The sequence below is a fragment of the Lipophrys pholis genome (genome assembly GCF_963383615.2).
Source record: "Lipophrys pholis genome assembly, chromosome: 10".
In the NCBI taxonomy this organism is placed as follows: domain Eukaryota; kingdom Metazoa; phylum Chordata; class Actinopteri; order Blenniiformes; family Blenniidae; genus Lipophrys; species Lipophrys pholis.
This window is the reverse complement of record NC_137640.1, coordinates 2,970,428-2,985,705: the sequence shown is the minus strand read 5'-3', so window position 1 is coordinate 2,985,705 and position 15,278 is coordinate 2,970,428. Positions and strand designations below refer to the sequence as shown.

At 43.4% G+C, this 15,278-nt stretch overlaps 1 protein-coding gene across 2 annotated transcripts in view; it reads right to left on the bottom strand.

The window, feature by feature from the left end:
- Positions 1-3,828: 3,828 nt before the first annotated feature.
- The window catches only part of exoc2 (exocyst complex component 2), a 57,973-nt gene continuing 46,523 nt past the window's right edge, over positions 3,829-15,278 (bottom strand). The window contains exons 22-28 of one of the 2 annotated variants that reach the window (XM_080473666.1): positions 14,706-14,822; positions 13,417-13,558; positions 8,816-8,871; positions 7,737-7,859; positions 6,116-6,177; positions 5,591-5,650; positions 3,829-4,296 (exon numbers count right to left, since the gene is read on the bottom strand). In XM_080473666.1, the coding sequence (XP_080329792.1) occupies positions 4,203-4,296; positions 5,591-5,650; positions 6,116-6,177; positions 7,737-7,859; positions 8,816-8,871; positions 13,417-13,558; positions 14,706-14,822 (654 nt within the window). In that variant the 3' untranslated portion in view covers positions 3,829-4,202. The remainder of the gene's footprint in view (positions 4,297-5,590; positions 5,651-6,115; positions 6,178-7,736; positions 7,860-8,815; positions 8,872-13,416; positions 13,559-14,705; positions 14,823-15,278) is intronic. The other variant, XM_080473667.1, reaches the window with a different exon arrangement.

Sequence of the window (15,278 nt, the reverse complement as noted above, 5' to 3'; positions counted from 1 at the left end):
AGGAAGCGTGGTTTCTTCACGTAGGATGAGGCTGGTTCATCAAACGACTCTGCTGCAAAACAAACAACACGCGACGACATGATGGGGGGGAGGGGGGTGGTGGTGGGGGGGGGGGGGGGGGGGGGGGGTGGTGGTGGGGGTGGTGGTGGGGGCGGAGCAAGCGGGAGGAAGAGGTCCGCCACACGCTTTTCCACGCTGCAAGACGACACGCTTTCCTGGCTTCTGCTCGAGAGCTTATTTCCACTTCCACGGAAAGAAAAGTCACAAAAACACGTCTAAAAAAAAAACCTGATGCTATCAGATGGTGTGGGTATACTTGGAAAAAGTGTTGAGTTTACCGTCTGGAATTCTCCTCAGATTATTAACGCGGCGTCAGAGAGACGTCACATGAAGAGATCTGAATGAAAATCAGGGTCTGTACGAGGAATCAGCACTCACGTACAACTTCACCTTTTTTTTTTTCTTTACAAAACCTGAACACACTTGAAGTTCACTTGGAGAAATAAGTACAATCATGCATCATGTTTTTTTTAATGATTCCTCTACATTCAAAATGAAGGTTTCATGTCCAAACAAGAGAAATTAGAGATTTCTGACGTCCGCCAAAAGTTGACCTGGACTCAGATCACCTCCAGAGTCGCTGGTTAAACTGCTCGTGACTCAGAGACGTGCTACATGCTACATGCTACATGTTAAAGAGTTTCAGGACTCACACACCAGCGACGCTACAAGCTAAACATGATTAAAGTATAACTGATCATTAACGGGCCGCTCGATCTCTCGGTCGACCGTACGCAGAGCGCAGAGCGCAGATAGACGCTGCGCACTGCGCTATGCGTACCGTCGACAGTAAGGCTGTTGGAGGCGAGCGTAGCGTCGACACGGAGGCGACGTGGAGGAAATTTACAGAAAGGCGAAGCCATTGCGTATCGTCTGCAAACGGGAGCAGAAATTAGTCTTCATGGAATTTACCGTATTTTCCAGACTATCGAGTGTATCTGAATATAAGCCGCACGCACAGAATTTACAAAGCAATTAAAAAAAAAAAAAAAACATATATAGGCTGCACTTGACTAAAAGCCGCAGGCGTCCAGGTTGTAGCGGCAGGAATTTCACTGCGGGAACAAGATGATTGCTCATAGTTTCATCAATTCCTGCAATTTTATCTCTGTTGATAAAGTATTTTATCAGTTATTTGCTGATTTGTGGCTTTACGTGATGCAGCTGAACTCACGGCCATCAGCTGCTGGAGCTCCGGACCACCAGCTGCCTAATTGTGGGAGGAGTCAAAGGGAGGGCCTACCTTGATTGGGATTGGCTAAACCCCCGATGACACTATATAGGGTTTGATTTCTGATTGGCTGGTTGGAGCAACACACTTTTTAAAACCTGAAACAAGCCAGGGAGAGAGAGGACAGACTGTCTTCACTTCTGGGACGTCATTCCAGGTGTGGGGACGATTAGTACTGTTCAAAACTTTTAGGAAGGGAATTTTGCATTAATATGACACCTTTTAAATATTTCATCGGCCGTATAAACCCTCCCGTTTACATACGCCGCTTTGTGCCCACTGGTTGTTTAGTTAACTGGATTCATCGAAATGTCGGCGCGCTACACTGCCCCCTGGTGTATGTTCACAACCCCGCCTACATTTTAACCATGTAAAAGATTTAGGTCTGGGTGCGACGTACCGTACCATACCGCAGCGTACCGTACCATACCGTGGCGTACCGTACTATACCGTGGCGTACTGTACCATACCGTGGCGTACCGTACTATACCGTGGCGTACTGTACCATACCGTGGCGTACTGTACCATACCGTGGCGTACCGTACTATACCGTGGCGTACTGTACCATACCGTGGCGTACCGTACTATACCACACCATACCGTGGCGTACTGTACCATACCGTGGCGTACCGTACTATACTTTGCAGTGGAAACAAGGCTTAAGTAACTAGTAGCTTAGAGATTCACTAGATCTCACTAACCAGCACATTACCAGACACTTGAGTATATACCAAAACTACAGGCAGAATACTTCTATTATACTTTATTATATTATTTATTTTATAAATATTTCTAAAAGCTACTTTCTTTAATAATCCTATATTACATTCAGATTTGATCAGTATCACATTATCATCTGTGACCTGAAAATACCAAAATACCAAAAATGTCCAAAGTTGTATTTACATTTTTTTTTTAACTCATCTTGGTAACTCCATTTTTCTGAGCACGGCTGCACCAACATATTTTTTTCAGATGTGTCAAACTTCTCTAACCTTTTCTTTACCCACTCACACACATGACAGCAGATCAAAAGGCAATAGAGTACAAACGAATTGAAAAAAAAAAAGCCTGGTTACTGTAAACAGACGACGGAGAGCGAGAGGAAGGTTCAAGGCTTTGAACTTATTTCATGAATGAATCCGTGGGCGGACGCAGAGCTAAGTTTAGAGGGCTTTCCCCTGCACATCGATGGGAAACCAAGACGAGAAAGAGGACAAACAGAACACGATTACTCAAACAGTCGCGCGGCTCTCACATCTAAAAGTTAGTTTTCAACCGCGTCAATACGGCTGTGTCTCCTCTTTTTGTTAGTCCCTTCATCCACCCTCTCTCTCGCTCTCTCCATCAGGGAGCTCTGCCGTTCACTATAACGGCTCAGACCAGGGCGTCTCCGCCCGCCACACGCCCTGCGGAGCTTCCTCTCCTCCCAAACAGACGATGAGCTGCAGCTCCAGAGATGAATAACTGAGCCGGCCGGTTTAACCAACCCGCACACCGGCCAACTGACTTCACACCTGCACAAGCTAAAGTCTGTCAGTTACTCAGATTTTCGATGACAGATTACAGTCACCTCTTTTTAAAAGGAAAAGTAGCAGTTATTCTAAAATAAATGTGAGTAATTACTGTGGAAAGCCACTCGTGTTCAAGTATGTAATGATGTAATAGTGTAGCTGAACAATTCAATTAGTGGGAGGAAGATGCTCTATCATCTGGATGCTATAGGAAGATGCTCTATTATCTGAATGTCAGAGGGGGAAGATGCCCTATAATCTGGATGCTATAGGAAGATTCTCTATAACCTGGACGTTGGAGGCAAAAGATGCTCTATAATCTGGATATAATCTGAAGTTACATCGGTCTGTTTTTGAAACTGCTCCTGCGTTCACATTAGTAATGCAGTCACGGAGTGATTATAAAAGGCAGTGGTGTACCAGGGGCACGTTTTCAGGTGTTTAGTTCAGAGTTCACATTTGGTACAAAGTGGTTTGTTAGCTTGTAGCGTCACTGGTGTGTGAGCCCTAAAAAAATCTTTAGCATGTAGCATGTAGCGTCACTGGTGTGTGAGCCCTAAAAAAATCTTTAGCATGTAGCATGTAGCGTCACTGGTGTGTGAGCCCTAAAAAATCTTTAGCATGTAGCACGGCTCAGAGTAGCAGTTAAGCTAATGAATTCTGCAGATTAAGTTGCTGTGTTGTTGGAGCGATCTTTCTCCTCCTCTTGATGTTTTGGTTGAACGTATTTTAAAGTGTCTTACTTTTGTCGTTCTCATGAATATTAAAGAATCTCCAAACCGCCGACATCGCTGTTCTCTCGTCTGCCTGCGGCGCGTCATGTAGTCCCGGCTGAGTCGCGTCAGGAGGTTTTCACTTGTACTCCGTGCAGTATCGGATCGGATACCCACTAGTAGAGAGAGGCACATTTTTCAGTCTGAGAACAAAAGCTACTGCTCTCTGAAGTAAACACCTGGACTTATAACGCTTACAGCTCAGCGTACCTTAGTGGATCTGCAGTTGTTTTTTTTTTGTTTTTTTTTTAACAAAATATTAAGTTGAGACAAAAACCAAAGCAAAAACACAACATCTTAATTCCAACTTTCATTTTATAGAGTACATATGGGACAATGCAAAGCATGAAAAACAACTTTTCATTTTCAGTCGTTTCTTTTTAAGATATTGTGACACTCATTTCATTCTGAGCAAACGCTCTACATCAAGTTAGGTTAATAGACCACGGTAGATTCCCTAAACAAACAGTTTGGCTATTTGCACGTCAACTATTATCTACATGAGTGGCTGAATATATAAGTAGCATAGCCAACTCAGCTGGGACTGTCCTGCAAAGTAACAATGAAATCATCTCGTGAGCGCATGCGTGAGCGATGTGAGAAGTGAGATTAGATGGACGGAGTTCATCTCTTGACGGGCTGGTAGGAGGACGGCTGGAAGCAGGCCAGCTGGAGCTGCATGCTGCTCTTAAACTTGTTCAGCAGCTCCTCCAGCAACCTGGAAGGAGACGCAACAAACGCTTTATGTCACAGTGACGCTGAGCAAGCCAGTGAAGACTTTGCCGTTTCCTAGTTTTCAGTATCATTCGGTCATGTGACCAGGCCCGTATCTTACTTACGACAACGATTTCAAGTGAAAACGCAAAACTTCCGTACTGTTTTCCGGCGTCCGTTCACACGACAACGGTGCTCGGAGACCCTGAAAACAACCTTTTTTTTTTGAAAAGGGCTCCCAAGGTGGAACCTTTTGAAAACACGCCGACTCTGTCGCCATGGAAACGGGCAAAATTTTACTCTTTCTGTAAAGGCTCGGGTTTCGTCCCGAGTAGAATAATTTTCTCCAGATTGTCATGACTCCATATTCTCCTGGGACACGGTACTTTTATTTTGACAGTCACAGAAATAACAATCCAACTTGGTTGTCTGTCCATACGAGTGTTCCCGCTAATGTTTATAGTGTATTGTTCTCAGTACGTATGTGTGTGTGTGTGCATGGGTGTGTGTGTGTGTCGCTTCATTTGCAAAAACAACCAAGAGCGTGAACTCGCCGTGAAAACGGACGTCGTTTTCAGTGTAAACGTGAAACTTTTCTGAAACGAAAACGCAAAAACGTTTTCACTTGAATGGTTGTCGTGACAACGGGCTCTTCAACATGTCTGTTAAACATTCATAGTGTGGGTGGAAAAAGCAGATCCCTTTTTAATTGATGAATTAATTTAGTTTCTTTGTCAGTTCTGTTGTGTTTTCTTGTCTTGTTCTGATTTGTGAGTTGGGTTTTGTTGTCGTTGTTGTTTTTTGGTCTCTGTCTTGTATCTTGTTTCTCATCCAGGACCCTCTGGGCTTTTTTCATTTAACTTCTCTCATTTCTGCCCTCACTGACTATTATTCTGTTCTATATTTTTTTAAGTCCATTGGGTGCTCTTGTCCTTATGCTTGTCTGTTTGGTTACAGTGAAAAATAGATCTAAATAAAACATGCGTGACAATTATGACAATGTTATAACCAGTAGTGTAAGTACAGTGGAGGGAGTATCATGGGTGTTTCTGGGCTGCTTTCCTGCAGAAGCTGATCTGTGAGGAAGAAACGTCCGAAACTCCTGGTGAAGAGCTGCAGGAGGATCAACTGGTTGTTTCTTTTTTCACCCGCACAGCGAAGGTTTATGAGACTTGTTCAATAAAAGACTGTTTGTGTTTGAACTTGTAACTTCAGGTGAAGAAGATGAACTCAGACAGGATATATATATATATATATATATATATACTTCCACTGGAGCAGCTCATCACTGCACTCACTTCTTGTCGGCTCCGCTGTGCAGCTGAGGCAGGGCGTCCACAGCCAGCTTGAAGCTGGCACTGCGGGCGAAACACTTGGTTAAGACAGTTAATGAAACACGGCGGAGGGCCCAGTTCAGGACGGGCCTTTGAGGGTGAGAACAGGCACACACACACACTCCCAACACACCACAACGCACACACACTGCCAACACACCCACACACACACACACACACGACAGAACCAGATTACTTTCATTTCCTTCCCATGAGCCACCGACCAACATAAATAGAGACTGCAGTAGGGATGTGCCACTGCTAAGATTTACGCCCGGCCATAAATCAGCGGGCACACACACGCGTGTGGGTTCCTGTCTCTGTGACCACGTGTGTGTGTGTGTGTGTGTGTGTGTGTGTGTGTGTGTGTGTGTGTGTGTGTGTGTGTGTGTGTGTGTGTGTGTGTGTGTGTGTGTGTGTGTGTGTGTGTGTGTGTGTGTGTGTGTGTGTGTGTGCGTGTGTGTGCGTGTGCGTGTGTGTTGAACTCACTTGCTGTCAGAGTTGAGGTAGGTGGATATGGCATCCCTCAGAGCGCAGAGTTCGAGGCGAGCCTGGGTGTGACGCAGGATGAGTCGGGGTGGGGTGAGGTGAGGTTGAGGTTGAGGTTGACCGGTTCAAAAAGGAGAATAAATGTTACAGATGAAATGAGCGATGGCCGCCAACTGACAGCCGTTAGTGTTAAGAAGAGAAATATGAGATAAAAGAAACAAAAGGTGGATCCCCTCATTCGAGGGTCCACTTTTGAGTCAGGCTAGTGTTATGAGTGTGAGTGTGAGTGTGTGTGTGTGTGGTGTGTGTGTGTGTGTGTGTGTGTGTGTGTGTGTGTGTGTGTGTGTGTGTGTGTGTGTGTGTGTGTGTGTACAAGTGAATGTTGCAAGGCGCCAGTATCTGCTGACACACTCGCATTCAGTTGACTGGACTGACTTGTTGGGACAAAAAAAAAAAAAAAAAAAAGTTCCCCGGTGACAGTAGATCCCCAGCAAGTGGAGACGTTAGTGAAAACAGTCAAGCTCACAAATATTCAGACGCTGACACAGTTTGTTCACGTTCAGACGGACGACGAGCCGAAGCACAAAAAGTTGTTGCGGACGGAGGAGTGAAATGTTGTGCAGTGGCCAAGTCGGAGGTGGAGGCCTGCGGATCAGCACCGGGAGTCAAACCTCAGCGTCCAGAATTAAAGGTTCCATATTATACAGTTTTTCAATGATTTTACATCACTGTGTTCAGAGCATATTTTCCCAAATTAATCTAATCCCGTCTGAAAGTCCCTCTACTGAGAACAGGCTGTTTCTGTGTCTGTGTCCACTCTGAGATCAGCGTTGCCAGATTGGCCAAGTTTCCACCTTCTTGAGGAGCCTGTTTGTGTTTCCTGTTTTTCCCCTTTGTTTATTCAGTGCAGTTGTGTGTTTGTGACGTGTTGTTAATAACACATGAGTTTCTACAGAGGTTGAGATTTGGGCTGTTTTTTTTAATTTTTGTGCTGAAAACAGTGAATCAGATCTGGCAACGCGCTAATGCGACAATGCGCTAATGTCAGCGATGGATTTATCGCCGTGGCTCGTAGAAACGCTGTCGATCAACCAGTTTGAAGCAGAACGTGAGGCTCCTGAAGACGGCGAACCAAAAATATTATTTGTCTGAATATGTTACTTCATTTGGTAACGCTAATGCTAGCTAATGCTAACTGTAACTATTACAGTTTTTCATATTATACTGAATTCATCTGGTATATCAGTAATATTTGGAAGGTTTTATCTACCGGTGGGAGGGTCAAAGTTAGTATCCACTAGCAGAGGGAGTGGCTATTTCCCTGCATGATGTCGTGAAGGGAAAATCTCTGATTCTCCTATATGAGATCAAATTAAAAAAAAAAAGTAGAGCAACTGAGGAAGATGACACAAGATACTAACATCTTACTGTTAGAAAACCATTAGAAAGTCAATTTAGCTTAACATGGGACCTTTAATGATGCAAATGACTACAAAACTTGTGATTATATTAAACCTCCTTTAAAACATTGTGTTTATGTTTAACGGTATTTGAGATCCGGTTAATATCATCAGGTTCAGTGTTACAGTGTGTGTGTGTGTGTGTGTGTGTGTGTGTGTACCTGCAGAGCACCGTTCTTGCTGAAGGACGAAACACATTGCATGAGACGACACATCTCGTCTGCAACCGACTCAACAATTTTAGACAAAACCCGCGGAACCAGATCCTTGGAGACGGTGAAAACCTGAGAGGGAAAGAATAAGAAAAGAGGAAAAAGAGAGAAAGACAGTTAATTGAGAGCTTGAGGAAAAAAGTAGAAAGGTAAACAGGAACTGCCATCGTGTACGTTTCATGTACTATTCGTATGTGTATCTTTAGGGAGTTTTCTGCAGTCACACCTTGGAATGTGTGTTAAAATCTGTGTATTGAAGTTTGCTCTGTCTAACACAATTTGAATGTGTGTATTATATTCTGGTATATTATATTCCAGCTGACTGAGACGAGCATTTTGCTCTTCTGTTGTGACGGCCTGGGATTTTACTACCTCAGTCCAGACTTGCAGGGTCAGGTCTGAGTGCCAGACTCTATCTAGTTCCTGTGATGTCATGTTAGTAGTTACACAGCTCTACCACCGGTCTACTTAGTGTTATGAAGGTGTCTCTACATAGTGTTTGGTCAGAAATCCTTTCGTTCCTGCAGTACCTTTCAGATTGTAGAAAGCTCATCCTGTCATTGTCTTAATGTGGTTGTAGATTTTCAGGTCCGCATTACACCCAGAGTTGACGCCTTGAATGACGTGGAGTCAGAATGAGCGCTGACCTTTAACCTTTCATCTATGGCGCCAAAACAAATGACTGTACCTCTGTTTTTGTTTTTTCTGGGTTGAGTTTTTAAAAGTTCTGAAACATCCTCTCATTCATTTCTTCGCGTATCAGCAGATACAAATTACTGCAGTCTTTCACACAGTGTTTTTACTGTAAAGCACTTTGTGTAACAACTGTTCTTAAAAGTGCTATATAGAGTTATTGTTGTTATTATTATTATTATAGAACTGAGGGCCGTCTTCATATTTACAGTAAGAGATGTTGTTGGCTCAGGCTTCGGTGTTACACAGCAGTTTAAACAGACCCAAACAAACACCAAAACATATTGACACACTGAGATGCAGAACGAGTCAATTCCACATGTGTGAGTTCGTACCTCAGCATGAACCGTGATGATGTTGACGAGAGCCTCTTTCAGGTAGTTCCTGACACCTGTGGGGAAGAGACCAGGGCACAGCGTGAACAATACGAGGAGGAACTGAGTCCCAAAAAAGAAAAGAGAAAAGATTTCACAACAAAAGCTTTGTGGCTGGAATGTACTTACAAGCTTGACAAGTTAACATGATTAGTTAATTGAAAAAAGATATAATAATACTGTTTTTTGATTATTTAGCCTCAATGTTAATCTATGCAAAAGGCTTTAAGAGTGTCGTTAAAATGTGCCATAAAGAAATCTGTTTATTTAACTGGTGACTCTAAATATAAGAAAGGGAGTCTCTGCTGGCCAGCGGATTCAGAACAAGAGTCTTATTGCCTCATAGACGATTCAAACCAACTCGATGTCAGCTGGTTGTTTGGAAACTGTAAAGCTTCAAAGAATCACAACGTTTTGTGGTAAATCTGCAGGTTTATTGTCTCTCTGAGCAAAGTTGCTTCATATTTGGGTCTCAAAATACTCAGAACTCTCGTCACATAGCGAGCACTGATGCCGGTAACGCATCAATCGGTAACGCGTTACTCTCATATGACCACTTTCTTTCAGTAGCGAGTAATGTGTTACTATTTCCAAACTAGTAATCAGATTAAAGTTACTTCTCCAAGTCACCGTGCATTACTATTGCAGCGTTACTATTGTAGCGGTACTATTGTAGCGGTACTATTGCAGCGTTACTATTGTAGCGGTACTATTGTAGCATTACTATTGCAGCGTTACTATTGCAGCGTTACTATTGTAGTGTTACTATTGCAGTGTTACTATTGTAGCATTACTATTGTAGCGTTACTATTGTAGCATTACTATTGCAGTGTTACTATTGTAGTGTTACTATTTTAGCGGTACTATTGTAGTGTTACTATTGTAGCGGTACTATTGTAGCATTACTATTGCAGCGTTACTATTGCAGTGTTACTATTGTAGCGTTACTATTGTAGCGTTACTATTGTAGCATTACTATTGCAGCGTTACTATTGTAGTGTTACTATTGCAGTGTTACTATTGTAGCATTACTATTGTAGCGTTACTATTGTAGCATTACTATTGCAGTGTTACTATTGTAGTGTTACTATTTTAGCGGTACTATTGTAGTGTTACTATTGTAGCGGTACTATTGTAGCATTACTATTGCAGTGTTACTATTGCAGTGTTACTATTTTAGCGGTACTATTGTAGCGGTACTATTGTAGCGTTACTATTGTAGCGTTACTATTGTAGCGTTACTACCGTAGCGTTACTACCGTAGCGTTACTACCGTAGCGTTACTACCGTAGCATTACTACCGTAGCGTTACTACCGTAGCGTTACTACCGTAGCGTTACCATTGCAATAGTAACGCTACATGATGTTACTGCATGTGATGCCACTTCAGCAGAGGAGACGGAAGGTGAAGAGGAGTCTTGTGACAAATCGAGCGACCAGTACATGACTGAGAGGACGCAGAGAACACGATGCTAAATGTTTCTTCTTTCCTTTGCGCCGGGCCGCTTCGCTGCGAGTCGCAGCCATTTTTAAAAACAAGCGCCTCGGCTCTTCTGTTGTTGACAGAAGCCTGAACCAGAAGCAACAAAAAGAAAGTAGTGAAACCAGATTGCCGGTGCCTCGCGGCAAACCCGCGAGTCGCACACCAAGAGTGCAACCAAGTGAAAGTATCAGATCCTAGCAGTGTGGTTTGGAGTCCAAAGTGTTCCTCTTTCACAATCAAACCAAAACGGTCGCTCAAGCAGCTGGATCAGGGACCAAACTTCTAAACAAGACGAGCGTTTGTTTCCGTGCTGCCCATGTGAAAAGGTGCAGCTCGTACAGTCTGACACGTTGCTTCACATCCGGCGCTACGGCAAACCACACATTCACATTCAGGTTTTCACCTGGGTTTGGAGAGACATGGCGGCGCAGGCAGACATGGCCGCACGCCCACCGCTCAACGCAAAAGGCCACGAGAGGCTCGGGGTGGGGGGGGGGGGGCGACAGTAAGACAGGTGTTTACAGTAAGCCCTCAAAGAGCCGTGCTTTACACATGACGCATGTGACCACACAGCAGAGCAGATCAGAGGCGAGGCGCAGAGTTCCCATGCTGCAGGACCGCCGGAGGCCGAGTCATGATATTTAACCAGGACTCGTCGGTGGCTGCTGGTGGTGATTCCCCCGACACACATAAAACCCCGTTTCATCAACACCAGCGGTGCCACAGTTACCTTGAAAAAGTAAACCCATTACTGATTACTAGTTACTCCTTTAAAAAGTAACTTAGTTACTTTGCTGATTACTTGCTTTTAAAAGTCACTAAGTTGGATTACAAGTAATTTTTTGAGTTACTTTCAGAACACCCCCCCCCCCCCCCGTCTCAACATAAAAATGACAACCAGTTTTTCTAAAAACTCAGTTCTGGCCTCCTGCTGATACATATTTGACCTTTGACCTTCTTTCTTCGTTGTATTTTTATCTGACTCGCACTTTTATTATCATATTTTTACTATTACTGGTATTTATTTACCTGGTGATGTAGTTCTACTCTGTTGTTGCTCTATTTATCTATTTGCACTGCCTGCTCTATGCGACCTTTTAATTGTCCCACGGGGACAAATAACGTCTTTCATCGATTGATTGATTGAAAAAAAGGGGTGGGGCTTCCTGCCAATATATCTTTTTACTCAAGAAAATTATGTGTGTGTGTGTGTGTGTGTGTGTGTGTGTGTGTGTGTGTGTGTGTGTGTGTGTGTGTGTGTGTGTGTGTGTGTGTCCGTTTGAAGGAGAACAAAGGAGCGTCCCGGCTTTACAGACAAGAAACTCGTCCTGCTGGACGCTACAATAGCAACGCTACAATAGCAACGCTACAATAGCAACGCTACAATAGCAACGCTACAATAGTAACGCTACAATAGTAACGCTACAATAGCAACGCTACAATAGCAACGCTTCAATAGCAACGCTACAATAGCAACGCTACAATAGCAACGCTACAATAGTAACGCTACAATAGCAACGCTACAATAGCAACGCTACAATAGTAACGCTACAATAGTAACGCTACAATAGTAACGCTACAATAGCAACGCTACAATAGCAACGCTTCAATAGCAACGCTACAATAGCAACGCTACAATAGTAACGCTACAATAGCAACGCTACAATAGCAACGCTACAATAGCAACGCTACAATAGCAAAGCTACAATAGCAACGCTACAATAGCAACGCTACAATAGCAACGCTACAATAGCAACGCTACAATAGCAACGCTACAATAGCATCGCTACAATAGCACCGCTACAATAGCACCGCTACAATAGTAACGCTACAATAGTAACGCTACAATAGCAACGCTACAATAGCAACGCTACAATAGTAATGCTACAATAGTAACGCTACAATAGCACCGCTACAATAGCAACGCTACAATAGTAATGCTACAATAGCAACGCTACAATAGCAACGCTACAATAGTAACGCTACAATAGTAACGCTACAATAGTAACGCTACAATAGCAACGCTACAATAGTAACGCTACAATAGCACCGCTACAATAGCAACGCTACAATAGTAATGCTACAATAGCAACGCTACAATAGCAACGCTACAATAGTAACGCTACAATAGTAACGCTACAATAGTAACGCACAGTGACTTGGAGAAGTAACTTTTATGCGATTACTGGTTTGGAAATAGTAACACGTTAGATTCCGTGTTACTGTAAAAAGTGGTCATAAGAGCGTTACTAATATCACTGCTCAAGACAAGGTAGCAGGGAACAGAGGAGACTGGACAGAGACAGAGAGAGACAGAGACAGAGACAGAGAGAGACAGAGACAGAGACAGAGACAGAGACAGAGACAGAGGATAAAAAACTAAAAACTAAAAACTAGAAGATATTGGACGTGCAACCCGTGGCTCTTTAGACCCTCCAAGAAGCTTTGACTAAATCTGAAGTAAATACACTTTGATTGTTTTTCTCCTGGTTAGAACGGGCTGAAAGAAGAAAATAAATGAAGAAAAACCAAACGGGAAAATGTTAAAACAGCAAAAAAGTTCAAATAAAAGCCATTTGAAAAGGTAAGAAGACACAAAACGTGAAGATTTACTCAAATAGGAAAGACCGGATTAGAACAGGACTGAATCAAAAAGAAAAAAACAAACTAACAGACAGAATGAATTGTCCTACAAATGGACGGACGGTGGAATAAAATGGGCTGGAGCAGAATCGAATGGTAGATTATACCAGAGGTGAGAGGACGGGGTAGAAAGGGATAGAAGACAACTGAACTGAATAGAATATGATGAAATAAGAAGAATTCAACAGAGTAACATGCAGACAGGATAGAATGAGATCTAATTGAAAGGCTAGAGTACACTGGGACAAGATAGAAAATACATAATAGATGAAAATAGAATAAAACAGGACAGTATGAAGTGGGACTGAGCAGAGCAGGACTGCTGGATTACCACGTTCTGGAAGAGAATTGTAAAAGACGCAGTTGTTTCCGGGTTGGCGAATGAAAACGAGGAGCAGCAGGTGTTTTAGCGTGTGAAGCTCTGTGCCGGCGCTACCTGAAGGCGTCTGGCAGTCCCTCCAGTCAAAGTATCCGGCGTAGATGCCGGGCTCCAGGGAGCCTGCGATGGGGTCCGCCCGTCTCTCGATGTAAGCCTCGAAGAGTTTCCGATCGAGCTCCCGGATGGCGTCCACGCTCACCTGGCGTGGCGAGGACGACAGACGTCACGGCAAAGAAAAAAAGAATAACATATACCGTATATATATATATATATATATATAGATATATAATTGTTTTTGTTTGTTTGAAGGAGCGCCCAGTGTATATTTGTGGAGCTAATATCGTCACTATTAAATCTTTTTAAAAAAGTGATATCGGTGTATTCTCACATTTAAATCTTTTCTCAGAATGGAGTCTGAGGGACCGAGTCGCAACCGTCAAATAAATATAACGTGTGATTTTGAACAGAGATTCTTGACGTTGTTCTGTGGGGTCGGATTAATTCACTTCTTACTCAATATTCTACCAAAATAATTAATTAACGTTTGTAAATCTATTGACAATAACAACTCTGATCCAACACTGAGGGAAATCTCCCTTTTTTAGTTTTGGGGTAAAACATGAGCTTCAGCAGGGGGAATCAGTGAACAGGTTTGCTGTGACCGACAGAAATCTGTCAAGCATTAATGAATTATCATATTAACGAGGAGGAGACCGAGGAGATAACGGTCGCTGCTTCTCAAGTGGAAGGGTGCAACACTGATGTCCAATCTTAACCTCATCTTTTCATTAACTTGTGATGAAACTGAGACGACGGTTTCTGAGCCGTTCACAGTTTTGTCAGCGATGAGATTAGATTAGATTGTCACCTTTCATAACCATTTCAACAATTAGAGCCTGAGATGTGCACAAACTGGTTCTAATAAACTAAAGTGTTTATGAGACATCGGAGGTAGAATGAGTGAAAAAAAACCCTCTGTGATCTGTTTTTACAGGAAAAGTAACCGAGCACTTCTTTGCTTTGTGATTCAGCCATTAGTCATCATCGCGAATATATGTGTGTCTGCGACTCTGTGTGTGTGTGTGACTGTGTGTGTGTGTGACTGTGTGTGTGTGTGTGAAGAAGAGAAAGGGGTTGAAATGGGGAAACTGAGTTTGAAAGACGATGACCTTTGATTTTCTTTAATACGAGTCATAACTCTACTCAGAAGACAGACACACACACACACGCACACACACACGCGCGCGCACACACACACACGCGCGCGCACACACACACGCACACACACACACACACACGCACACACACACACACGCACACGCACACGCACACGCACGCGCACTGACCCGGGTGATCTTCTCCGTCCCGGTGAAGCTGTGCTTCTCCAGGTGGTCGGCCAGGTTCAGGAAGGTGTGTCTCTCCAGGTACTGGCAGTTGCTGAGGATGATCAGCAGTCGCTGCTCCTACAAAATCAGGAGTTACACAATCACGCTTTAGTACGCGCGAGTACTCTCACTGACATGGTATAATCCCAGAGTTACTGCTAACCGATTAGTACCGGAATTTCTGGACTATTGAGCACCTGTATATTAGCCGCAGCCACCAAATTTAAAAAGAAAAAAGAAAAAGAAAGGTCTGGGTTACTTGATGCACCTGAACGCATCACCCATATACTGGCGGCATGAAGCTAGAAAACCATAAATTCGCCGCGTCATTGTTTAAGCCGCCGGGTTCAAAGCGTGTGAAAAAAAGTAGCAAACTTACTGTACTTCAAAATAAACAGTAACTTGGGAGACTGTCTTGTTCTTCCTCCGATCGGTCTTATTGTCGCGTAAATTCGCGTTTCCGCCGTTTACAATAAGACAGAGTTGTAGCGTTTTCGAATAGTACCACGTTGGGAGGCGTTTCTAAGAATAGCT